Here is a 26,505-nt window from a genome sequence, read left to right as displayed (position 1 = left end):
TGCACACTCCTTCAGCCCTAGAGGGCTGTTAAGATTTTTTTTTTTTTTTTTTTTGAGAGAGAGAGAGAGAGTTGGGGGAGCAGAGGGAGAAAGAGAATCTTACTTTACCTTTTTAAAAAGATCTATCTATTTCAGAGAAAGCATGCATGGGAGGGAGGGGCAAAGAGAGAGAGAGAATCTCAAGCGGACTCCCCACTGAGTGCAGAGCCCAATGTGGGGCTCAATTTCACGACCCTGAGATCATGACCTGAGCCAAAATCAAGAGTCAAGATGCTTAACTGACTGAGCCATTTAGGCACCCCAAGAGTGCTCTTTACATTTTAAAGATACTGTTTTGTTACAGCTGAATGATTCTTTATAATTCTTCTGTTTAAATCACCGTGTGAGTTCTGTCTTCCGATTGCACCCAGATTGATTAACCACTGTTTGCCTCCAAGCCTAGCACAGTGAACAATACACACCAGAGTTCTCCACACATCCTTGCCTCCCCTCCCCAGCGAGCCCTGAATAATTGATCTCTGACTTGCTCAAAATCAAAGCATGGCTCAACGTGGAGGGCCCCAAACCAGAACACACTTCTAATGTCTGATCTCACCAACTGCTTGCACGTTAATTAATGACATTTCTGAGGACTGGCTGGACACCCTATGGGGACCCTCCCTGGTTTGCTCACTTACACTCAAAACCAGAGAGCTACTTCCAGCCTGGCTCCTGAGGGCTTCAGGTCAATTAACCCACTGACTTTAGTTAAAAAGAAGGATTTTCAGGGGCACGTGGGTGGCTCAGTCATTAAGCATCTGCCTTTAGCTCAGGTCATGAACCCAGGGTCCTGGATCGAGCCCCACATCGGGCTCCCTGCTCTGTGGGGGGTCTGCTTCTCCCTCTCCCACTCCTCTTGTGTTCCCTCTCTCGCTGTCTCTCTCTCTGTCAAATAAATAAATAAAATCTTAAAAAAAAAAAAAAGAAGGATCTTCATTTGCTTGTCTGGCCCCTAGAATCAGAAATATTTGGGGGACTGATAATTCTTTCAGTGCCCAGTTAGACAGAGAAGAAACCATGGCAGGGGAACTGAATTTCAAAAGCACAGCAACTTCTATAATGGTACAACTACTCCAGTGTTATTTTTTAACCTAAGGAAAAAAAAAAAAAAGCATGCCCATTAAACCAGAAAGGGTAAGATAAGCATGTTAACCAAGGAAGTGAAATCTGAAATAAGGAGAAATTAAACATGAAGTCTTCACTTTTCAGGCCTCGTCCTGTTCTGTTCAACAGCCTTAGCATGTCAGGGACTTGGATGAAAATGTTCTTATTACAGTTACACTTAACCGAAAGCTCAGCGGGACAGTTAAGGTGTCACAACCCAGTGTGATGGCCTTACCTGGGTCCACTGTGCTAAGCTAAAACTCCGCATTCCCTTCCCTGCAGAGCTGCAGGGTAGGACTGCTCACGAGAGAAACTGGTGTGGGATTTGGGAGGTGGGGGATAAAGCAGGAGGGACCACGCCCAGGGTCATCCCTGGCCAGAGCAGGAAGAAGTGGACATCAGGGTACCGTGCGCTCCGCATCCGGCTGCCCTTCATAACTGCCAGGCCTGCTGAACAACCTTGAACCCGGGCCCCCAATCAGAAGCTTCTCAGCCAACTAGGAGGCAGCAGCCTGGAAGAGTCTACAGCCTTCCACGGCTGTCTGCACCTGCCCCGTCTGCGATTCTGCTCTGGTGCACAGATGCTCCTGGCATCCTGTGACCTCCAACGTAGCAGCCACACCAGGGCTGCCGAAGGACTCTGCTCGGGTCCTGTCTGGACCGTCTGCTTCCCGGCTCCTGCGGCCATGGTGTGGGTCCAAATCTGATTATCTCCTTAGGCCTCAACACTCACAGTTACCTGCTTCCCTGCTGAACCCTGAGTCACAAAAACTCAAACACTCTAAACAATGGGTTCAAATGAATTCTATCTAATGTAACAACGACCTATGTAAATTCTTATATGTAGGCTGAACAATAAAATAGTGAAAACTGCAGAAATGAAGAATGAGTAAAAAATCTGGATTATTCTGTTTATTTTATTTTATTTATTTATTTGACAGAGAGAGACAGAGAGAGGGAACACAAGCAGGGGGAGTGGGAGAGGGAGAAGCAGGCTTCCCGCGGAGCAGGGAGCCCGATGCAGGGCTTGATCCCAGGACCCTGGGATCATGACCTGAGCCGAAGGCAGACACTTAACAACTGAGCCACCCAGGCGCCCCTGGATTATTCTGTTTCTTAAAAATGTGTGTGCCTAAACATCCTAGCACAGTGAATATATGATAAAAGTTCTCATTGCTTTCAAAATACTTTAAGTCCATCTGTGACCAAAAATTAGTTTAAGAGTCCAATTTTTACACACACACACACACACACACACACAATCTGGCTTAAAGGCCATTATATAATCCTAAGTATTCTGGACAATAAATCCACCATGACCTAGGTAGGACCTAACACAGTTTGTTAAATATGCAAAATATAGGGTGCCTGGGTGGCTCCGTTGGTTAAGCGTCTGCCTTCAGCTCAGGTCATGATCTTGGGGCCCTGGGACCGAGCCCCACATTGGGTTCCCTGCTCAGTGGGGAGTCTGCTTCTCCCTCTGCCTCTGCTGCTGCCCCCTGCTTGTGCTCTCTCTCTGTGTCAAATAAACAAAATCTTTAAAAAAAATAAGCAAAATATAGTATGATCTCATTCTTTAAAAATAAATGCAAAACTCCCTATCATGAGGGTAAAATTAGGTCTCTACATCTTACGCTGATAAGACAGCATCTGGGATACCATATTAAATTCTAATACATCTTAAGAGGAAAATAATGGGTTCTGAAATTAGGAAGTCTAGGAAAAAGCATAATGAAGAATGGCTTTGGGAGCTTTAGGGAAATAAGATCTACGTATTTGTGGCTCCAGAGAAGAGAGCCAGGATCAATGGACAAAAGTCTCATAAACATAGGGAAAAGCACGGCCCCAGCAAATCAGCACAGGGGACAGAAGCCTCCTGCAATGGGGGGGCGCTGGACCACGTGCCCACCGCAGTGCTTTCAACCTCGTAAGATCCCATGACTTTAGAGGTCGCCTGGGACTTGGGGAGAGGGAAACAGGGGTCCTCGCTGATGGGCACAAAGCTCCTATTTAGAACAATGAGCAGGTTTTGGAAGGTGGTGTCAGCTGCACAACACCATGTGATTAGTGCCACTAATTTGTACGCTTAAAATTATTAAAATGGCAAATTTTATATTTCACCACAAAAAAAAAAAAACAACCTTGATTCTATTATTCAATGGGAGAGATGCAAAAACTTTAAATTTAAAATTTGAGCTAATAAAAGAGGATCCCGTTACTGATGTGGTAAAGGCATTTCTTTTGGAGTGGAAGAACGTACCGCACCACAAAGGAGTTTTCTGGAAGTGAATGCCAGAGTAATCGTGTTTCATAAAAGCTATCGGCAATTATGTATTCTGCAGCAATGCCAGACGGGTTCCGTAAGGGCAGAACGGGCCCCAAGAAAAGCTCATTTGTGAGTGTTACCATATTATCATGATGATAAATGTTCTTATTGATGATGAAATGAGACACACAGTTTAGAATACAGTCCTCTTTCATTGACTCATAACACACAGACATACACATTTACATGTACAGAGACCAAAAACACCCCAATTTAATACATGGGGGGGGAAAGCATCTAGAAGCCTGGGACAGCACTGGCAAAACTTCGTACCTTTGTTGGTAAATGCAGGCTGCTGCTGAATTCTGATAGGTTAGCAAGATATCCACGAGACACCTACAACCAGAAAGTCTGCTGGATGAGGTTTTTTTGTTTTGTTTTGTTTTTCTGGGGGGTGGGGAGAAAGGTTGTCAAATAGATCTCAGGGTTGTGAGTTCAAGCCCCAGGTTGGGCGTGGAGCCTACCTTAAAATTAAAAAAAAATTTTTTTTTAAATTCACTTTAAAATTTGGGCGCCTGGGTGGCTCAGTTGGTTGGGCGACTGCCTTTGGCTCAGGTCATGGTCCCAGAGTCCTGGGATCGAGTCCCATATTGGGCTCCTGGCTCAGCGGGGAGCCTGTTTCTCCCTCTGACCCTCTCCCCTCTCATGCTGTTTCTCTCTCTCTCTCTCAAATAAATAAATAAAATCTTTAAAATTTAATATTTCTTTGATGTTTTTCACCCACCATCAAAAAGCATGTTTCTTCTTATAAGTGAAGGGAAGGAAAAAGCTACATCATACTAGTACTAATTGAAAGCAATCTTTGAGAAAGAAGAACAGCTAGAAGACAGACTACCCGATTCTAAGGATTTTTGTTAAGCCACAGTCAACAAGACACTGTGGTTCTGGCATCAAGACAGACAACGCGATGGATTGAACAGAATGAAGAGTTCGAAATGAACAACACAGAGAGGAATAATAGATTTTCAACAGCGGTCCTTCAGCAGGGAAAGAACAGTCTTTTCAACAAATGAGTCCGGAGCAAGGAGACATCTGTTTGCAGGAGGAAAAACAGAAACTTTGATATATCCCTTGTATCATATTAAAGAAATGAATTGAGGGATGCCTGGGTGGCTCAGTTGATGAAGCATCCGCCTTTGGCTCAGGTCATAATCCCAGAGTCCTGGGATGGAGTCCCGCATTGGGCTCCCTGCTCAGCGGGAGTCTGCTTCTCCCTCTGCTGCTCCCCTTTTGTGCTCTCTCTCTCACACATGCTTTCTCTCTCTCTCTCTCAAATAAATAGAATCTTTAAAGAGAGAGAGAAAAGCCCAGCCAGACTTGGAGAAAATATTTGCAAACCAAACACCTGATGAAGGATATGTATTCAAAATTTATAAAGAACTCTCAAAATTCAGTAAGAAAACAAAACAACCCAATGAAAAATGGGCTAAGGATTTGAACAGATGCTTCACAAAAGATGCAGGAATGGCACATAAGATGAAAAGATGCCAAGGTCATTAGTCAATAGGAAATGCAAATTAAACCCCCAGTGAGATACTAATATGCATGTATTTTAAGGGCTAAAAAAAACAACTAACAATACCAGATGTTGGCAAAGATGTAAAGAACTGGAGATCTCAAACTCCACTAGTGGTTCTACCACTTTGGAAAAGTTTGGCAGTTTCATGAAAAAAACAAAAATAGGGGCGCGTTGCTGGCTCAGTCAGTTAAGCGTCTGCCTTCGGCTCAGGTCATGGTCTCGGGGTCCTGGGATCAAGCCCCACATCAGGCTTCTTGCTCAGCGTGAACCTGCTTCTCCCTTCTCCTCTGCCCCTCCCCCTGCTTGTAGTCTCTCTAATAAAATCTTTTAAAACAAAAACAAAAACCAACCAAAAAAAAAAAAAAAACAAACCTACCATATAATCAGTCATTCTACTCTTGTGTATTCACCCAAGAAAAATGAAAGTGTATGTCCATATAGACACTTGTACTGAACAGTCACATAAGCTTTTGTTGTGATAGCCCCAAACTAGAAACCACCAAAATGTCCACCAACATACGAATGGCTAAGCACATTGGGTTATACTCGTACAATGGAATACCATTTAGGAATAAAAAGGGATAAGCTACTGATACATAGAATGGCAAGTGATTCTTAGAATAGTTATGCTTAAGGATAGAAGCCAGGCCCAGAAAAAGGATACACTGTACGACTCTATACAAAATTTAAAAAAACACAAACTCATCTGGAAAAACAGAAAGGAGGTCAGTAGTTGCCTGGGGATGTGGAGGGCAGGAAGGAGGGAGATGGGACAGGACAGGGGTGGGGGGAAGGAGTGGGAGGGAAAGGTAACAAGTGGGCACACAAGGGAACTTTGGGGGGTGACATATGCTCATCATCTTGACTGAGGTGATGGCTTTAGAAGTGTACACATAGGTCAAAATTTACCAAAGTAATCACATTAAATATGCTCAATTCTTGTAGGTCAACTACACCTCAAAATAAAGTTGTTATAAAAACTAAAACTGATAGCTTGTTTGGGCTATGTTGTTAAAACTTTGGGGAAAGTCCTTTCTTTCAACCCAGGGAAGGTTGATTCAAGTCCAGGAGCAACATCCACAATGAGCTGGCTTTGCATGTGTACGGTATCACTATGAAAAAAAAAAAAGAACAGAAACACTCCAAGAAATTCTTCCCTTTACAAAAGGCAAATGAGGGGCTTATCCATTCACATCCTGGAAGCCCAGTTCTGATGCGATCTGTTTCCTGAAGGCTTTCCTTATCACTCAAGCAGAAAGTGATTATTCCCTCCTGTGAATCACCGTAACACTCAAGTTAATTTTCAGATATTAGTCGAGTGCATTTTTCCATCCACCCATCACACATTTATTAAATGGTGCATCCAGGCCAGACACTGGCTTGACGCTAGACATACAAAAGTGAGGTGGGCATAGTCCTTCCCCCGCAAGAACCTCATCGTCTACCAGCAGAAGACTTTAAGTGACAGTAACACACTAGAACACTTGTTTTTGCAAACATCTAAAAGTACAACAGGAACTCAGAGGAAGAAACTCATGTTGTCAGACACACGGTCTTGCGCCCCAGTGATGTGCTTCCCTCCAGACCAACATTCCCCGAGAATGAGGGACCGTGACTGACTCACTTTAGTCATCCACTGACTAAGCTGGATGCTGTGCATCCAGCACAGCACCTGACCTGAGTGTTTTCACATTCGTATATTTCCTTGAATGAATGGAAATTCCATTTCACAGGCATCCACTCTTTGACTAGAAAGTAGGGCCACCATGTTGCCAATTTGGCAGTGAAGTCCCAACCTTTATCCGTTTTGTCGACCGAAGCAAGTCATTTGGCTCTAGGTTCTCCCAAATACCAAAGGAAGAGCTAATACCCATTCTGTCGGTGAAAAAAACAGGAAGGAGGTAGGGGTGGGGTGGGTGGGGCTTGGTCAGTGGAGTCCACGACACCAGAGGAACATTGAGGTCCCACGGTGGGTCCAAGGAGCACCCTGGTGCTCTGTATTGTGACTCCCAGGTATTCCTCTGCCCATGTAGTACACATCTAATCTCTAGAGGAATCCTACCGATCTCGTTGTGAAAGCAATTTCTAGGGATTATATGTGTGACTTTCTGCTTTCCCAGAAGATCACAAACCCTTTATCTGCGCTCAGTTTCTGAAGGGGCAGAGAGGTGGAAGAGATATGCAATTATAAAATTTCAGTGAAGATAAAACTAGCACAAGTTGGAAGAGTCTCAAATTACAACCAAAAGATTCGGACTAAACACCAAGCAGAAATCCTTCGTCATTTCTAGATAGTGCAACTGAGCCTAAGAAGAATTTTCCTCTCGAGCTTAAAGATAAGGTAGACATGCTTCTTGTACTTACATATATAGAAACAACGGGTCACAGAAGGGAAAAGCGGCAGAAATTTATTTGAATTTATCTGGCCCCCCAGCCTGACAGCTCCAGGGCCAACAGGCAGGGGATAGGACTCTTACCTGTAGATAGGGTCCTGCATCACCAGCATCTTGCTCTCATCCCACGTCCACTCCTTTTTCTGCAATAAAAGAAGCTGTAAATGAATAAGTTAGGCTTGTCCTCCGCTACAGAACCAGGGCACACGGTGAGCTGCTAATACTTATGCAAACACACGCATCAGCTCCCGGCCTGACTTCTAAGAGGCCTGGAGCTCAGTGCCCCAAAGGACAAGTGGGAAACGTCCTGTCTGGTCTGAGCAGCTTCCTTCAAGCCCTTTAAGGAAAGCATCTCTCCGGGGTGCAGAGGACAGGTGGGAGCCAAGGCCACACCCGAGGACCACAAGCAGACTACACATCACTCCAGAGGAGTGGGAGAAGCAGGAAGACCACAAGGGAGAAGGAGGCAAAGCTGTGAACTGTGAGAAGCATAGGAAATGCAGCTCCCACCCTCTTCTCCTTAAAGGGGAGAAGGTGGGACCCAAGCCTGGAGAGGTTACTAGTACATTTGTAGTTACCCAAGAGGATAGCCCTGCTGACTGTGAACCTGACTAACTGTGGATGCCAAGGAGACCCCAGGGCAGCTGGGGATAAGGACAGGGACAGAGGGTTCAGCGGCAGTCCCGGAGATCCCAGGTGCTTGACAAGATGAGCAGCACCCCATGCGTTGAGGAAGCACCAGGACAGCAGCTGCCCCCCCTGCCCATGTCCCGCCCCCCCCCCCCCCCCGCCCAGGTGCAGGGACAGGGACCCCTGCCCCCTCCACTGGCCTTTGCCACAGAGGCAGGGCTGTCCAGGACGACTGGGGAAGAACACACTCCTCTCTCCGGGAGAGATGATCAAGCAGAGTGAAGGCAAGAGAGCGGGCGTCGGATTAATTACCGTTTCACAAGTGCCTACCGCTCTGTGGGTTTCTCAGAGAGCTCAGGATGGTGGCTCCCAAAGCACCAGGGTGGGAAGACAAGCCTCCACCAGGGGCCAGGGGAGACTCTGTTCAGCCCTTTGGAGACGTTAAGCAGCGTGTGTCCATCAGCTTTACTCACACACAACCCCGTACACACCTGGCAGGCAGCACCACCCACGCGGGCCATTTCATCCCCAAAGTCTGAGTCAATCCCAATCCAGCCCACAGAGGTGGATTTTCAACTGGTTTACAAGCATTTAACACCAGATGCTGTTTTACAGACAAGAAAACTCTGTTTCAAGAACTAGTTTTTCAAAAGCTGCCTTCCTAGAATGCACGGCCCCGTGAGATTATAATGTACGAATGGCCCATTTGGAACAAACACAGACACGAGGGGACCATCTTTTTTCTAAATGAGAACCCTCCAGATGTAGAAATACAGCCAATCCAGACCCTCTTCTTTATACTAAATAATCCCAGGCTTTGCACTCTTTCCTCACCAGACCACTCTTCTGGACTTCTCACTATCCTAGTTGACCTTGTCTGCACCCATGCCATTTGCCAGTGTCCCCCTTGAAACCTGGTCCTCCGGCCTGAATCCCTTACTGATTCACAGGTGGTGGGACTGGCAGAGACACCTTCGTTTCCACATTCCAGTGGTGATACTCTTAGCCCAGCAAGGACTGGTTGGTCGTATTTTCAGCTGCCTTATAACCGCCTTCCTGGCACACAGAGGCCAGCTTCCAACAGACACACTGACATTTTTTAGAGGCAAAGTAACTCATCACTTGGGTGCCTATTTTAAACACGCAGTATAAGTGTTCACCATGAGAATTCTTTAAACAGCAAAATAGGATGTTTCAAAGATGGTGTGATTTGGGGGCAACTTGTAATAATAATTATTAAATAATTAAATATTAAACCACATCTATATTTATGACCACATATCCTGCCCAAAGTCTTAAGTCAGTTCAGTTAGCAATGTTTGGAGAAAGCATCTCCTCTCTGCTGTTGAGCCCATTCATTTAGATTTTATTTCAGCAGTTGTAGGTTTTAATGCTATTACTTCCATTTGGTTCTTCTTTCTTCTATTTCTTTGCTGAGCCTTTCTACTTCTTTTTTTTTAAACTTTTTTTTTTTTTTTTTTTTTGACAGAGAGAGACATAGTGAGAGCAGGAACACAAGCAGGGGGAGTGGGAGAGGGAGAAGCAGGCTTCCCGCAGAGCAGGGAGCCCGACGTGGGGCTCGATCCCAGGACCCTGGGATCATGACCTGAGCCGAAGGCAGACGCTTAACGACTGAGCCACCCAGGCGCCCCGCCTTTCTACTTCTTCTGTGTCAAGAGTGTAATTGCTCATGGAAGGATCTTAATGATGGCGCCCTTAACATCCTTGTCAGATAATTCCAACATCTGTCATCTCGGTATTGCCATCTCTTGATTCTCTTTTATTCATTTGAGATTTTCCTCATTTCTTCTATAGCAAGTGATTTTCAAATGAAACCTCAACATTTCAGAAAATACTTTTAAAAGAGATACCCTGCACCCCTAGAGAATATCCTGACCAAAAAATAAACAACTTTCCACCTACTTATTTTCCTTTTCTGAAAATTGCATTAAAATCTAGTCCTCTCCCTTTAAAGATTTTGCAGGAATCCTTGGATGCATCCATTAAATTGATGAAGGGATCCGAAAATAGGGACCAAGATAAGTCAAAGGGTCTGGGGTAGAGTGGCCTCTCCAGTATCCTTTCTATGCCACCGTCTTTCAAATAAGACCCTGAGCAGTGCAGAGACCTCAGCAAGGTGTCCCCCTAGTTTACAGCCTGGTGAGGACGAGAACCAAGTTCTGACTTATAGACCAGTGCATGTTTTCTGGTACAACTGAGCATCAATATGGTACCCTGAACAGTGTTAACTCACAGGGAAGCTTGGCGGATCTTAAGAACAATTTGATTCTTCTCTCTTCCTCTGAAATCATTTCACATACCTCCTCTTTTTCAAATGTTCTAGGGGAAAAAAACTCAAAACAAAAGCCACACACACAAATCACCCTCTCCTCACTTTTCTACATGGAAATAAATATTCTTTGAAGGAAAAAATTTTAGGAAGAAAAAATGTTCTTAATAAGAGAAGGAAAACAGGAAGAACAACTAATGACCTACCATCTTCATGGGGTTATAAACCAAAGTTGGCTTCAACCATGGGATAGCAATGTTATTAAAAAACAATACCTACAGCCAAACTTAGTTTCATGATCTTCAGAAGCCCACACAGCTCCCACTTATCCCTGAAACCATTGTTTGTTTAAATGCTTAGAAATAAAGGGCTTGGGAGTCTTGGAAGCTACATGAGGAAATCTTCAGTTTTGCTACCCAGTGTCCTGAATGGGCTGTAGTCTCCAAGATACACCCGAAAATGAAGACATTTCAAGTCCAGGTGGGAGGCGAGAGGAGAAGCAAGGGGAAGAGAAGGGGGAAGGAGAGGGGTGCATCCCTGAAGCTGTCAGCACCTCTCTGAGGCAGAGAGCGCTTCACGGCCATGTTTACCACCAACAGCCCAGGACGACCAGCAGGACGCAACGAGCTGGGCTTCAGCCTCCTTCAACCTGAGGTCCAGGCTCAGGCGGGGCCTCACCAGCACCACGGAGAGCCCAAGTGGTGACAGCAGTGAGGCCCATCAGCGAGGCCCAGGGAGATGGAGACCTACCCCCTCACCAGTCCGCAGATAGAAAGGAATGGGAGTGGACAGGGAGTGCCCTAGGGGTGACTGTCTGGCCTTCTGCCAGACTCCCACCCTGTACACGTACATCCGTAACTCCTTCCTTAGTGTCCCCTCTGCACCTGCCAAGGACACTCACAGCATGGTTGAGCCTTTCAGGAGGCCTCTGAACTAGAGGTTACTAACCCCGTCTCTCTCTATGCCTTTCCTTCCCTCACCAGTCACCCCTCCCCTTCTCTTTTTATGAATTCCTTACTCCAAGGTAATTTAAAAAGTCAACACGATAGAGCAGCTTAACTTGAGGGAAGGCTCTGCGTCACATTATTGGCTAGTCAAAACTTTCTGGAGAGAGGAAGTTGTCGTCACAAGAACGTGCCCCAAGACCTCCAATTACAGGGAGTTCAACCAAGGGTCCTGCCTGTGGCATTCTGGAACCCACCATCAGTGTAGTGAAGGTCCTGCTCCGGGCTGAGGAGTGTGCAGGGATGCCAGGGCAGGCCCATCCTTGGGAGACACAGGAGGCCCCCCCCACATGGCTTTGGCTTCAGGACTCCCTGAAAGCCTTGCCACACCTTCCTCAGAGCACACTGCCATCTAAGAGACGGTCTCCCGCCCTCCCCTCCTTCCCTTGCAGTCAGACCCACACGGAAATGTGACAGCTACCCCAGCCTCGCCGAGGGCCTCCCCACCTTCTCTCACAGGCACTGAATCCCATCTTGGCATGTGCTTTTTGGAGGACTTGGAATAACACAAAGTGAGAAAGAAAAGATACAGGCAAATCATTTTTAGCTACTTCCTTTTCTATTCTCACAAAAAATTCTCCAGTCTTCCCTTCATTTGATAACGTTTCTATAATGCTTCCTTCATGTTATCAAAATTGATCGCAACCTTAAAAGATAAACACACTAAGGCTCAGAGACGTTCACTTACTTCCCCCGCCAAGTTCACCTAGCCCGGTGGTGATGAAACCCAACTCATATACCTCTGTGCCACATTCTCCTTGCAGCTCCGAGTGATATAATCAGAGAATGTCAGTCTCCACCGCCTGCAAATGGTCAAGGGCTTGCAGGGTATGCTCTTAGAAGACCACAGAATGGGGTAAGCATGTCCTTTATCTAATGAGTGCAAATGTCCAGTGTTCCACGGGAAGTTACAGCCATTCTGACATTCCAAAATCTGCCGGCAGGGAATGTGATGTGGGAACGAGGTCAGACGTAGGTCTGCCTGGAACAGCGCCAAAATCAGAAGAGAGAATTGGGATAATTATCCTAGCCATCCTGTCCCCTCTTAGAGCCCAGAAATGGACAGGGCATCTCTGAAGCTCTTCCTCAGGAAGCCAAAAGTGGAGAAGAATTTGTACTGGCACTGACTTCCTAGACACATCACAGAGTCTGTAAGCTTTACCATTATTCATGCTCCTGGCGGCAATGGGGACTTCTCAGAAAACACAACACAACACAACCTTGCAAAGACCTTATTAACTCAGCTTTACAAGTTCTCCATGCTTCCAGACAGAACAGGATTAGTCTGAAAATACAGCTATCACTCATCCTCAGGCATCACCTACGGATACAGAAAACACATTTCAAAACTGAAGTGCTCATAAATCCTTACACAGTGTACACAATTCCTAATGTGCATGTTTTAAAATGAGCAGAAAATAAAGAGGGCCTAGAAACGTGACGTGGTAGAAGGAAGACTGGACAAAGTTTAGTCCTGGCTCCATCAGTAACTGTGTGGGCGACCCTGGGACAGGCACTGGGCCTCTCGTGTCCTCTGTTACCAAAATCTAATCATCCATGGGAGCAGACTAGATCATTTCTGAAGTTCCTTCTCCTAAATTCTGGTTCTACAATCCTAACTGCCTCCTTTTCTTACCCAATTAGATTTGAGGTCTGTGTTTCCAGAAAAACTAATGCCACTCTTTGGGCAGGAAACCAGTTCTACTGCCATGTGATATCCCAGCTACAGAGTACAGGCTAGAAGTTAAAGACTTCAGATTAATTAATTAGGCATTTCCTATATAGTAGCTTTTCTCCAAGCAGCCAGAAGAGATGAGTATACACACGCAACACTGTGGTGGGAAGAACCTACTTATTTGAGCGGACAGACCAGATTCAGACCTTGACATCACCTCTGATGGGATGTGAGGTCTTGGGCAAGGTGCTCAATCTTCTTTCGCAAAACAAGCATAAGAATGGTACCTACCTCACAGGATGGTTATGACCGTTTAATAAGTATATGGAGCATCAAACAGGCCCGGCAAATGGCAGGTGCTCAATATCAGCGTTAGCTACTATTGTTAGCTATTCTCATTACCATCTTATCATGTAATTACTTTGGTCCCTCTGGTCTTCTACCTTCCCAAACAGATGAAATAGGATTAGAGAAAAGACATGGTCCCTGCGCCTAAAGGCTCAGCCCATGGAAGAAACAGATAAATAACTCTAATGCAATTCTGGAGCTATAATAAATCTACATATGCAGATAATGCCATTAAAAATAATTTTGCTGGAAAGGGTCCATGTCTAATACCCTTATGGATCCCACTCAGTTCCTTGAACACGGCAGACACACAATGAATAGTTGTTAATGAGAACGATGGAACTTTCTAGAATATGTTAGGAGATCCCAACTAAGTTATTGGTGTACAAAAGAAATCACATGAAACTGAGGCCTTTCAGATCCTTTCATAGAAAAATCCTTTGGACGAAGTTCAGGACTAATCTCTCTTTCTTTTTTTTTTTTTTAAGATTTATTTATTTATTTGAGAGAGTGAGAATGAGAGAGAGAGAGTACATGAGAGGGGAGAGGGTTAGAGAGAGAAGCAGGCTCCTCGCCGATCAGGGAGCCCGATGCGGGACTCGATCCAGGGACTCCAGGATCATGACCTGAGCCGAAGGCAGTCGCCCAACCAACTGAGCCACCCAGGCGCCCCAGGACTAATCTTTCTTATTCGGAAGTCCATTCCCTAGCAAATAGTGCGGTAGTGGGGTTCCAGGATTATAATAAATGATCATTATTATGTACACAGCAAAGCCAATTACCTGGGCCTGGCTGGGAGATGAAGAAAATGTAATGATTAGGAGATGACAAAGCCACTTAATAGTGGGGTTCACACCACAAATATCAACAAAGAGTCCTAGGAATTTGAGATTCATTATCTGCCAGCTTCGGTTCAAGAGGACAGCATTTTTAGATGCTTGTTAATATAACCAAAAAGATACTTTTTACATCTCAGTGAGAGATGATCACAAAATATTTGGCTATGGCATACCCTGGAATCAAGCCCCTACAGACCGAAGTCACTGAGCAAGTCCGACTGAGAATACCACCAAAGTGAGCGACTCCCACTGGGGCCTTTCAAAGCTCAGGAAAGGCTCTCCTTGTGTCTTCAAACAGGCAAGTTGACAAGAGGAGAAAGAGGGAGGAAATGTGATAGCCAAAAGTAACAAACGAGACTTCATTTGATCCAACTGCTAAGTACTTAGTTCTTCCTGATTTAAGGACATCATCACAAATCACGTTCACTCATTCAGTGAGCCAACAACCACAATAATTGAAAACACACCACACAGGCCAGGTGCCCGAGGAAGTGCTAGCCTTACAGCAATGGCCCCTGCCCTTAAAAAGTTCTTGGGAGAGCAGGGAATCCCTATAAACATGCTTCTCTCCCCCGGCCAGGAAGCATCCCACCATTCACCAGGCATAGACAGGCAGGGGGGTCCCATCCTGCCTGAGAGGATCAGGAGGCAACAACGCATAAACCCACTTGGCCTCTAGGGTCTGCTTTGTCTCTAACCCAGGAGGCTCTCAAGGACCTAAGTAAGGACAGGTGACCCACACACACGATCAGTGAAGAGCATGGTTCCAGAGCTGGTGCAGAGCATTCCAGAGGGCGAAGTGAAAGTGATCACCTGATCCAACTCTTGATAGCTGAAGCTCAGAGAGGCAAAATAACCTGCCCATGACGCCACAGCCAGGAAGGGAAGAGTCAGGACGAGGACCCAGGTCTTCTCTTCTCGGCCAAGGGCTCCTTCCAGCATGCACACTAACCCAGTGCAAGTCAGTGTGTTTGCAGGTGGAGGGGACAAGTCAACATTTTGACCACGGAGGGCAGCACAGACACTGACGAATGAGTTGAGAATGTCAGGCTGGACCTCTACCTGTGCCCATGACTGAATATCAGCCATGACTTTTTCTACACCCTCAACTACTGGGCAAGAGCTCCAGTTCTTAACCTTGATGAGGATGGCCATCACCCAAATCTGCAGACTGTTCCATTTCCTTGAAGACAAGTGTGGCATGTCTGCACTCGGCCCCTCTTAGTTCTATACACAGAGAGAAACACGCAGAGAGCAAGGTGGTGTGAGCACACTCAAATACCAGGGGCCGGCCATGCAGGAACCAAATGACACAAAGGCTGACTGCTGTGAACGTGCACACATCTGCCTGAGGCGACATAATTGAACGCTGTGATTATCCGAATCAAAAGCACGCCTGAAACAGACACCAGGAGGGGGTAGAGAAAACAAGATGGGAAGCTTCCCTTTCTCAAGCCTGGCATCAGAAGAATCAGACTGAGGAAAGACCTGTTAGATCACCTCTTTTCTAGGCCAGCTGGAGGGGAACCCATACTAGCAATTACCAGGGATGGAGTTTCAAAATGAGTCATAAGGTCCCAAGGGCTCCCTGGGGAAGATGCTTCTCTAGCTCTCATTTCTCAGTGGAAGGAGGCTGGCTTCTGGCTTCTCTGCCAGGTGACACCTCAGCACACAGGTGTCCTTACGTAGGGTATGATCTTGGGCAAAAATATTCAAGGTTTTTCAACATCAGTTTTTTCATACACACAATGGGGCCAATGTGAAATAAAGCCTAAACCCAGCAGAAGAGAAATAATAAAGATCAGAGCAGAAATCAATGAAACAGAAACCAAAAGAACAGTAGAACAGATAAACGAAACTAGGAGCTGGTTCTTTGAAAGAATTCGTAAGATTGATAAATCCCTGGCTAGACTTATCAAAAAGAGAAAGGACCCAAATAAATAAAATCATGAATGAAAGAGGAGAGATCACAACCAACACTAAAGAAATACAAACAATTATAAGAACATATTATGAGCAACTCTATGCCAGCAAATTAGATAATCTGGAAGAAATGGATACATTCCTAGAGACGTATAAACTACCAAAACTGAACCAGGAAGAAATAGAAAACCTGAACAGACCCATAACCACTAAGGAAATTGAAGCAGTAGTAAAAAATCTCCCAAAAAACAAGAGCCCAGGGCCAGATGGCTTCCCAGGGGAATTCTACCAAACATTTAAAGAAGAATTAATACCTATTCTTCTGAAACTGTTCCAAAAAATAGAAATGGAAGGAAAACTTCCAAACTCATGAGGCCAGCACTACCTTGATCCCCAAACCAGACAAAGACCCCATCAAAAATGAGAACTACAGACCAATATCCCTGATGAACATGGATGCAAAAATTCTCACCAAAATGCTAGCAACAGGCTCCAACGGTACATTAAAAGGATTATTCACCATGACCAAGTGGGATTTATTCCTGGGCTGCAAAGTTGGTTCGACATCCGCAAATCAATCAATGTGATACAATACATTAATTAAAAAAAAAGAACAAGAACCATATAATCCTCTCAATAGATGCAGAAAAAGCATTTGACAAAGTACAGCATCCTTTCTTGATCAAAACTCTTCACAGTGTAGGGATAGAGGGTACATACCTCAATATCATAAAAGCCATCTATGAAAAACCCACAGCAAATATCACACTCAATGGGGAAAAACTAAGAGCTTTTCCCTTAAGGTCAGGAACATAGCAGGGATGTCCACTGTCACCACTGCTATTCAACATAGTACTAGAAGTCCTAGCCACAGCAATCAGGCAACAAAAAGAAATAAAAAGCATCTGAATCGGCAAAGAAGTCAAACTCTCACTCTTTGCAGATGATATGATACTTTATGTGGAAAATCCAAAAGACTCCACCTCAAAACTGCTAGAACTCATACAGGAATTCAGTAAAGTGGCAGGATATAAAATCAATGCACAGAAATCAGTGGCATTTCTATACACCAACAACAAGACAGAAGAAAGAGAAATTAAGGAGTCGACCCATTTACAATTGCACCCCAAACCATAAGATACCTAGGAATAAATCTAACCAAAGAGGCAAAGAATCTGTTCTCAGAAAACTAATGAAAAGAAACTGAGGAAGACATAAAGAAATGGGAAAACATTCTATGCTCATGGATTAGAAGAACAAATATTGTGAAAATGTCTATGCTACCTAGACACATTTAATGCAATCCCTATCAAAATACCATCAACTTTTTTCAAAGAAATGGAACAAATAATCCTAAAATTTGTATGGAACCAGAAAAGACCCCAAATAGCCAGAAGAATGTTGAAAAAGAAAAGCAAAACTGGCGGCATCACAATTCCGGACTTCCAGCTCTATTACAAAGCTGTCATCATCAAGACAGTATGGTACTGGCACAAAAACAGACACATAGATCAATGGAACAGAATAGAGAGCCCAGAAATGGACCCTCAACTCTATGGTCAACTCATCTTTGACAAAGCAGGAAAGAATGTCCAATGGAAAAAAGACAGTCTCTTCAACAAATGGTGTTGGGAAAATTGGACAGCCACATGCAGAAGAATGAAACTGGACCATTTCCTTACACCACACACAAAAAGTGACTCAAAATGGATGAAAGACCTAAATGTGAGACAGGAATCCATCAAAATCCTTGAGGAAAACAGGCAGCAACCTCTTCGACCTCAGCCGCAGCAACTTCTTCCTAGAAACATCGCCAAAGGCAAAGGAAACAAGGGCAAAATGAGCTATTGGGACTTCATCAAGATAAAAAGTTTTTACACAGCAAAGGAAACAGTCAACAAAACCAAAAGACAACCGACAGAATGGGAGAAGATATTTGCAAATGACATATCAGATAAAGGGCTAGTATCCAAAATCTGTAAAGAACTTATCAAACTCAACACCCAAAGAACAAATAATCCAATCAAGAAATGGGCAGAAGACAGGAGCAGACATTTCTGCAAAGAAGACATCCAAATGGCCAACAGACACATGAAAAAGTGCTCAACATCACTAGGCATTGGGAAATACAGATCAAAACCACAATGAGTTACCACCTCACACCGGTCAGAATGACTAAAATTAACAAGTCAAGAAACGACAGATGTTGGCGAGGATGTGGAGAAAGGGGAACCCTCTTACACTGTTGGTGGGAATGCAAGCTGGTGCAGCCACTCTGGAAAACAGTATGGAGGTTCCTCAAAAAGTTGAAAATAGAGCTACCATACAATCCAGCAATTGCACTACTGGGTATTTACCCCAAAGATACAAATGTAGTGATCCGAGGGGGAACGTGCACCCCAATGCTTATAGCAGCAATGTCCACCATAGCCAAACTATGGAAAGAGCCCAGATGTCCATCAACAGATGAATGGATAAAGATGTGGTATATATATACAACGGAATATTATACAGCCATCAAAAAATTTGAAATCTTGCCATTTGCAATGACATGGATGGAACTAGAGGGTATTACGCTAAGCGAAATAAGTCAATCAGAGAAAGATAAGTATGATCTCACGGATATGAGGATTTTGAGAAACAAGACAGGATCATCGGGGAAGGGAGGGAAAAATGAAACAAGACGAAACCAGAGAGGGAGACAAACCATAAGAGACTCTTAATCTTAGGAAACAAACTGAGGATTGCTGGAGTGGAGGGGGGGTGGGAGGGATGGGGTGGCTGGGTGATGAACACTGGGGAGGGTATGTACTATGGTGACCGCTGTGAATTATGTAAGACTGATGAATCACAGACCTGTACCCCTGAAACAAATAATACATTATATGTTAATAGAAAAAGAAAAAAAGAAAAACAATGGGGCCGATGCTGCTGCATATGGTACATGGGGGATACAGAGAGATGGGGAATAAGACTGTCCTCTAAGGCCAAAACCACAAAGTCCCATCATCATGGACCAAATCAGAGGGACAGAATAAGCCCCATGACAGCAGATCGTGAAATGGAACCCAACCGAAAGATGATGTCAGTTGGAAGTGTGCGTGCATGGGGGTGGTGGGGAGGTGCAGGGATGGTCAGCCAGGAAACTACAGAAGTCAGTGATGAAGTCAAACCCTGGCAGAGTCTGTCGAACTGACCCCAGGACAGCATGGGCCCAACAAGGCCCCTACGAACATCCAAGGGACCCAATTATCGTGGAGCCAGAGACCAGGAAACATTCTTGCTGCATGGTTAGCGGACTCACTCCATTACTCCATTTCATGCTCACTGAACCACCTCTAACCATCTTCCTTCCCACGTCACTTGCCTTAGAGAGAGAAAACATGCTTTTCAGGTTTGTCAGGCTAATGTGAGTTATCTGGCCTGGGAAACTGTTCCATGTCTCAAAGTGAATAAAGGAACTGGTGGTCTAGTCTATACATGAGCCTCTTTTGAGCTCTGTCGGTATGAGTCTTGGACTCTGGAATGCTGATTGCTCAGCACCTGGTCGGGGAGCAGTTGAGTGAGGACACCTGAGTGGCTGATTTCCCGAGGGGACTGGGTGCCGTGGAAGCTGACCCCGTATCCCCAAGCCCTTCCCAGGAGGTCTGATGCAGGGATGCATGCAATGGGCATGGAGGCATCTTGTAATCTGGAAAGTGCCCCCACATCACAACCCCTACTTCATCAGATAGGACATAAGTGCCCTAAGCCACACGAAGGGCTGTCACAGGAAGGGCTGAGTAAAGTTACCTGACAAAGGTGACCAAAGCCAGGCTGGGACTCAGCCTGCTGAGTCATGAGCTGGGGTTGCACTGGCCTCTGTTTTTTTCTGAGGGTAACTCTCGCTTTTAAATTCACACTGTCATCATCCGTGATTTATTTAACTGGCTTCAGCAACTCTCCTGCTCAGGGACTCTTAAGGGGATGATATTCCAAAGACTGCCCCACGGTTAAGCACTGTGTGCAAGCATGTGCAGTGGGGGAGGGGCAGAAAAGACACCCTCCTCCTTCACCCCCTGGAGTAAGAACCTCCGGTCCCACTGTAGAGGTTTATCAAGTCAAAAACATTTAAGAAGTGATTACAAATTCCCTACTGCTTGTGAATTTTACCAATGGTATCATCATATTCTATTTTTTTTTCCTGTATAATTTCAACCTCATAGCCATAACACTTTCTAGAACCACCCCTGAAGATATTTAGGGAGCATAAGAGAACAAGTTTTGCTTTAATACATGGGAGACCTTGGGATGCCTGGGTGGCTCAGTCGTTAAGCGTCTGCCTTTGGCTCAGGTCATGATCCCAGGGTCCTGGGATCGAACCCCGCATCCGGCTCCCTGCTCGGCGGGAAGCCTGCTTCTCCCTCTCCCACTCCCCCTGCTTGTGTTCCCTCTCTCGCTGTGTCTCTCTCTGTCAAATAAATAAATAAAATCTTAAAAAAAAAAATACATGGGAGACCTCTGTAAATGTCCATTTGTTCAGAGAAAAAATGGGCTACCTGAGGAAGCAGTGAAACCCCCACCACTGCGTGGTGTCCAATCATACACTGGCTAATGTTTTTGCAAGGAGGACATAGAGCAGATTTAAATCCTTGGATTGGCAAGACGACTACCCTTCAACATCTCTCTCAACTACCTGATTCTCCAAGTTTATGTCACCTACGACTATGTACCTGTCTTTACCTTCCATAAGCCCCACGCTCAAGGTCTGCCTTGATACCCATCTGAATTAACAGCATCTTAGGTTCGGAACCAAAAGCAGCTTGAGAGGTCCATATAATGTTAGTGGGTGAGGGTGCTACCACCGACATGTATAAAACAAGCTATCATAAATAAAAAAGGTACCAGCAGAGTCAAGAAACAGAGAAACAAAACGACTCCTCCTATATCCTCAATCCTCCAAAGCCCCTTTCCGTTTCTTTCTGGAAACACACACTCTCCCCTCTGCCAATATGCACACCTAGCTTTTCCCAGGGGTTAACATCATTCCTCCCACAACACGTACAAGTAACACAAAAACAGCCACGCGTTGAAGCAATGTACGCTCACTCTCTTGTGTCACCCCAGGTCAGAGGAATGCCCCCCAAATGGCTCAGTCCCTCCCCACCTCCCCCCACCCCCACCTTGACCACAGCACAGGCTTCCTGCACACAGAACAGCAGGGGCGGATGGGTCTTGAGGGACTATTCCAAGAGACGGGCTGAAGCAGCATCTACAGGACACACAGTGGGTTTGGGTGGGACTGAGGGTCGTTCCTGGGACAGGAGGGGACAGCTGCTAAGGAAACCGCCTCATCCACCCTCCCGCCAAACCCTCTTACTCATCATCACTTTGAACTTAAAGTATTTCCTAAGATCAAGACTCAAAGGTCCAGGTAGCAAAATGCAAGGATGGCAGGAGATGGAGCCCTGTCACCCATGGGACGCCAGCACGTGGAGCCATGGGGGTGACGAGGCCACTGGCCTCTACCTCGTCTGTCTGCCACAACTGTGGCCTCCCACCACTGCTGATGCTCTGGGCACACCACTCCCCAGACGAGGAAGGATTCTGTCTACGGAGCGGCCTAGCAGGACAAGGCATCCCATGCCTACCTTCCCTTCCCCGCTGCTCACCAGCTGCTGGGTCAGAGCCCCTTACCTTCTTCTTCTTCTTCAGAATCACTTTCACTCCATCCACTGAAACCATAATGCTCACCTTCTTCTTCTTGATGTTCTTGGCTTTAAACTCATACTGCAGGGGGAGGAGAGAAAGAAGCACAATCCAGTTAGGTCAGCGCACCTGCATGGCCCCGGCTAGCTCATGACCCGGAAGAGGGCCACAGACAGATTCTCGGGGGATGTAAAGGCAGGAGGGTGTCTCGGGGTCAGCACCCAGCCATCAGGGATGACCATGGAATGGGGTAATCCATCCTAATGAGATGAAGACCAAGCCTGCCTTCAAAACCTCATCAGAAACCCAGAACCTTCCCTCAAAAACTCATTCTGATGTTTAACGACCTCCACTAACAGGTTTTTCCTGTGTCTACGCAAATGCTGTGGAAACTCAATTCCATCTTCATTGAAGATTAAGAAGAGCTGGTACCAGTCTTCAAATCAGGGTTGTTGTTGGTTGTTTTTTTTTTTTACATATTAAAAAATTATGAATTCTAAGTTATTCTCCGTAAGTTCAAGTCCCAAATTCCTTTATCTGTAGGTCAGTTTCCAAGTTTACCCACAGCCCTATTAGCCTGAAATATTCTAGAGAATATTCTAGGAAGGATCTAATGATAGTTACAAGGGAGGGCACTGCCTCACAACCCCTCTTGCTGATTCAACCACAGACCTACCCTGCTGACAGAAAATGGCCTCATCCTTATCCCCAGACTTTTTTCCATTACATTTGCTCATTCCTAGCCATCTCTTATGCCTGTGCAGACATCTGTTATGGCTGGTGTAATTCTACGTTTTCCTCACTGAACTTCATTCTGAGCACTTGTCCAATTTATTAAAGTCATTTTCATCTGGTCCCCATCTTGGGAGCATCACTTAGCAAATTTCCCTGCCAAGCTAATGAAACATCTGGGCTACAGGTTAAACAATGATCATACAAGACCCAGAGCCAAGATCTCTACTCCAACCCACAGCTCCTCTTCTCTGGGACTTTTTATACCCAACATTCTCTCCCACCACACCACCAGCCAAGCAGCTCCTCACCTGCACATCTAGTACCTAATTATTTCTAACTAGTGTGTAGATAGAAATGAACCCAAGCCATCCTAACGAGATGAAAACATAACCTACTTTGAAAATGTCACCAGAAATCCAGAACCTTCTATTGGCCAATACTCTGATTTTAAGGAATCAACTCACAGCTTCCAAACCTGTCTGCATTCTCTCCCTTCCCATGAAATCTGAGCCGATCTTACTCTGCTGCACAGTCTGTGCTGATGCCCCCTGGCTGGCGGCCTCCTATGGACAAGGACACGACCTAACCGAAGCAAGATATTTTTCTTTATATCGTCCGGCCCTCAGCCGATGTGAGTTTCCAGTGACAGCAACATACATACATTACTGCCCACTCGGGTGGTCGCTCTTCCTACCCTGTCAACAGCTGTCCTTTTTACCAAGGGGAGCTTGAAAGAAAAGCAAACCAGAGCAGCAGACGTGCAGGAGAAAGAAAACGTCAAGCTCAGACTTTGCTTCGGAGCGTGTCTGACAGCACGGGAGAAGCGTGTTGGACCAGAGTGTGGCTCAGGGCCGGACCTCAGCCGTGCATGAGACCCCTCTCTAGGGGGGTGGCTGTCAGCTGGTGAAGGCTACAGCGTGTCTGGCATGTGCTTCAGGACCTGGCTGTGATCCGCAGCGGGTCCCCAGACTGTGCCTACTACTCGGGTACAGTGCTCGACAAACAGAAATTACCTCGGGTGGGAGAGCCAGCACGGGAATCTGCAGGTCAGCCCACTTTGGCTTCATGCCCACCGGGACAGGTGAACCGGCTACATCTGACCACACCTGCGTTTACGTCTGCTCACTGGGGCTTTCGGTCAACACAACCTTCCGCGGTGCCTCCCGTGGCCACAAGTCACTAAAATCAGGGCTATTCCTGCCAGCCAAAGGTGTGCAGAGGGGTGCATGTCAAAGAACTTGGGTGGGAGGTAAGAGCCTACGAGTCCCAGAAATGCCAGACATGGATGAAACCAGCCCTATACTGGTCAGTCCTCCATGGCTTATCTTTGGTTCCTTCCAGAAGTTCACTCACAAGCTCCACATACTTCCTCCTTCTGCTTTTCCAGCAGTAACATTAAGTATTAGGTGTCCACGTCTAGAAGGTACGACGACCCTCCCCCAGCCCGAGTCTTAAGAGAGCACACTGCCTGCTAAACCATCTTAGAGGTCCTCTATTTCCAGAAGAATCTGGTAGCTGATCACATCTTTCTTGTTGGGTCCACGTCTTTCTTGTTGGGTCTCTGGGACACTTTTAAGAATCAAGATCCCTCCTCCCCCACCGTCCCAGGCAAGGCTGGCAAGAGGCACCCGGCCAGCACCTGGCCTGCGTATCTGAAACATTATTTCTAGAGTTCGTGTCTTGACAAGCCATGGCTTTTAATTCCCCGGTCTTAAGAAGTGAAGATGCAACTCAACGTCCTCTTCGGAACTGGAACACGCCTCTCATCCGATCTCTGTGCACAGCCTCCCAGATGACTCTTCCAGGCTCTGTGGGCACAGGGCCCACCCGTGAAAGCATGACCAAATGGCTGCCCCAGAACCTCATTGACGGTGACAATGCAGGTGTCCCTCCTGACAATAGCTGGTGGAATGCTCCGGAGTGCTTCCACACAGAGAGGGGCAAGACAGGCATGAAATGGGCCCCGTTATGGCTGCCAGTACCACCCGAGGGCCGTTTAGAAGAGCTCGTGGGCTGGACGCGTTCGGCCCCCCCCTTCCCCCGGCCTGGTGCGCAGGTGTCTCAGACCCTTGCCAGCCCAAGAGGAAGTACTCCAATTGCAGGTCTGTTGGAAACTACAGAAATCAAAGGAAATCGAGTATCTGAACATGTGTAAATATTATCCTGAAACCGTTGGTTTATATGCCAACTGCGCTTGACTTGGACAACCCAGGTTATTGTGCTCACGGGGGGAGACAAGATGGATCTGGAGGCAGGAGACATAATGGGAAGTGACCAGGAGAACAGAGGGCAGGGGCTCACAGGGACGAGCCCTCCTTTTTCCCAGGCTGTGCTGCTCTGGGGGGGCAGGCAGGCTCGGGAGGAAGCATCTGTGTCCCGCAGGATAGACATCGAGTCTGCTCAGGCTTTGCCAGGGGGCGAGGAACAAACAGGCCCGTCGGAGCCACCAGCCTCCCGCAGAGCCCCGGCCAGCTCTGGAGGCCACGCCAACAAGCCTGGCTCTCACCCTCCGCACAGCCAGGCTGACCTGATGTGTTTGCTTTGCCAGATGGGGCCCCACCACAAGGCCAGATTAAGCCCTCCAGGAGCTGACCTTTTAGGGAACAAAACAATGCGTGTCCTGGACCACAAGCCGCTGATGAGAAAGACCGCGGTAACGAGCCAGCAACCTGGAAACAGAGCCTGGGGACCCTGTGTCGGAACGGCGTGCGTGCCAACCAGCGGGGCCCGCGAAGGGGGTGCTGGGGAGGGGGAGGTACTCAGGGGCAACGGGAGCCAGGAGGAAAGCTCAGAAAGCCACAGGGGATAATACCGCTGGAAGGCTGAGGGCGCCTGAGAACAGAGCATATCCTGAGTCCCTGGTGCTTCCCTGTCCCCCCGCCACCGCCCACCCCCCAGGTCCCGGGACCGCCTCCTGACCCCGTGTGTCTCCGTCGCCCACGCTGGGCGTCTGCAAAGGGGCAGCAGGGGTCTGCACCAACTGAGTGTATCTAACGGAGGGACAAGCCCCGCCTGGGCTTGAGGCTGCACTGCAGACGCAGAAGTAACAGGTCTCTCTCAGGAGGCGGGAAGGGTCGGGGCTATACCCCCCCCAACCCCGCACACAACAGTCTACTTCCATGACAATGTCGAGCTCCCTGAAGAACCCCTGGATTTTGTACAGGGTCCCTGGTTCCTCAGTCACCTTGTCTACTAACGATTTGTCTGGGGATGTGCTCTCTCACCCGCAACATCCAAAGCTGGCCCCACACGCTCACTGGGAAATCCATTTTGCCCCACTCCTCCCCACTGTCCCCCCAACCCCCAGTGCCTACAGTTATGAGTCAAGATGCCCAGACATGACTTCAGCAGGAGAGGAGATTCAGTTTGCAAAAGCAGATAGGGATGCTCTTGCTGGGCGAGTCCTCGGCTTACATTCGGCTGTGTTCGCTGTCCTAGAACGGGTCTGCCCGACTTCCTGGGAGTGATGGCAGGGAACTGAACGGCAAGCTCTGGTCGTGCCATCGGGCATTTTCATCACGTTCTGCCGGTAGTCTCGGTTTCACGAGCGCAAACCCATCTCTACAACCAAACCGTAAGCATCTCAACCAAAGGCACGGCCTTACTTACGGAGGTAGTAAGAACCTGAGGATGCCCATGGCCATAGCGGCATCCCTGACAAGAGCCAAAAGGTGGAGGCAACCCAAGTGCCTAAGAGTAGCCAACTGCAGAGAGACAGAAAGAAGGACGGTGGCTGTCAGGGCCTGGGGGAGGGGAGGGGTAGGGAGGAGGAGTTCGTGTTTCAGGGATATGGGCAGGGTTTCCGTTCTGGAAGCCAAGAAGGTTGGCAGATGGATCGTGGTGATGGCTGCAGGGCAATATGAATGCCATATGCAAATGCCATAGAGCGGTTTTTAAAGAACGGTGGAAGCGTTAAATGTTATGTATATCTTACCACAATAAAAAGATGAAAATCTGTAAACACAGTACAAAAATACATCCCTCATCACGCG

General features: G+C 46.8%; 1 protein-coding gene across 7 annotated transcripts in view; it reads right to left on the bottom strand.

The window, feature by feature from the left end:
• Positions 1-26,505, bottom strand: part of LOC123845890 (carboxyl-terminal PDZ ligand of neuronal nitric oxide synthase protein) — a 277,659-nt gene that overhangs the window by 66,210 nt on the left and 184,944 nt on the right. For 4 of the 7 annotated variants that reach the window (XM_064593819.1, XM_064593818.1, XM_045876790.3 and 1 more), the window contains 2 exons: positions 21,767-21,859; positions 7,466-7,539 (listed from right to left, as the gene is read on the bottom strand). In XM_064593819.1, coding sequence (XP_064449889.1) covers positions 7,466-7,539; positions 21,767-21,859 — 167 coding nt within the window. The remainder of the gene's footprint in view (positions 1-7,465; positions 7,540-21,766; positions 21,860-26,505) is intronic. The other 3 variants (XM_064593820.1, XM_045876791.3, XM_054507899.2) reach the window with 1 other exon arrangement.

This window comes from Mirounga angustirostris, unplaced genomic scaffold (assembly GCF_029215605.1).
Source record: "Mirounga angustirostris isolate CCGP_5_RB_7025 unplaced genomic scaffold, mMirAng1.0.hap1 SCAF_6, whole genome shotgun sequence".
NCBI lineage: Eukaryota > Metazoa > Chordata > Mammalia > Carnivora > Phocidae > Mirounga > Mirounga angustirostris.
This window is presented reverse-complemented; position numbering and strand designations above follow the sequence as displayed.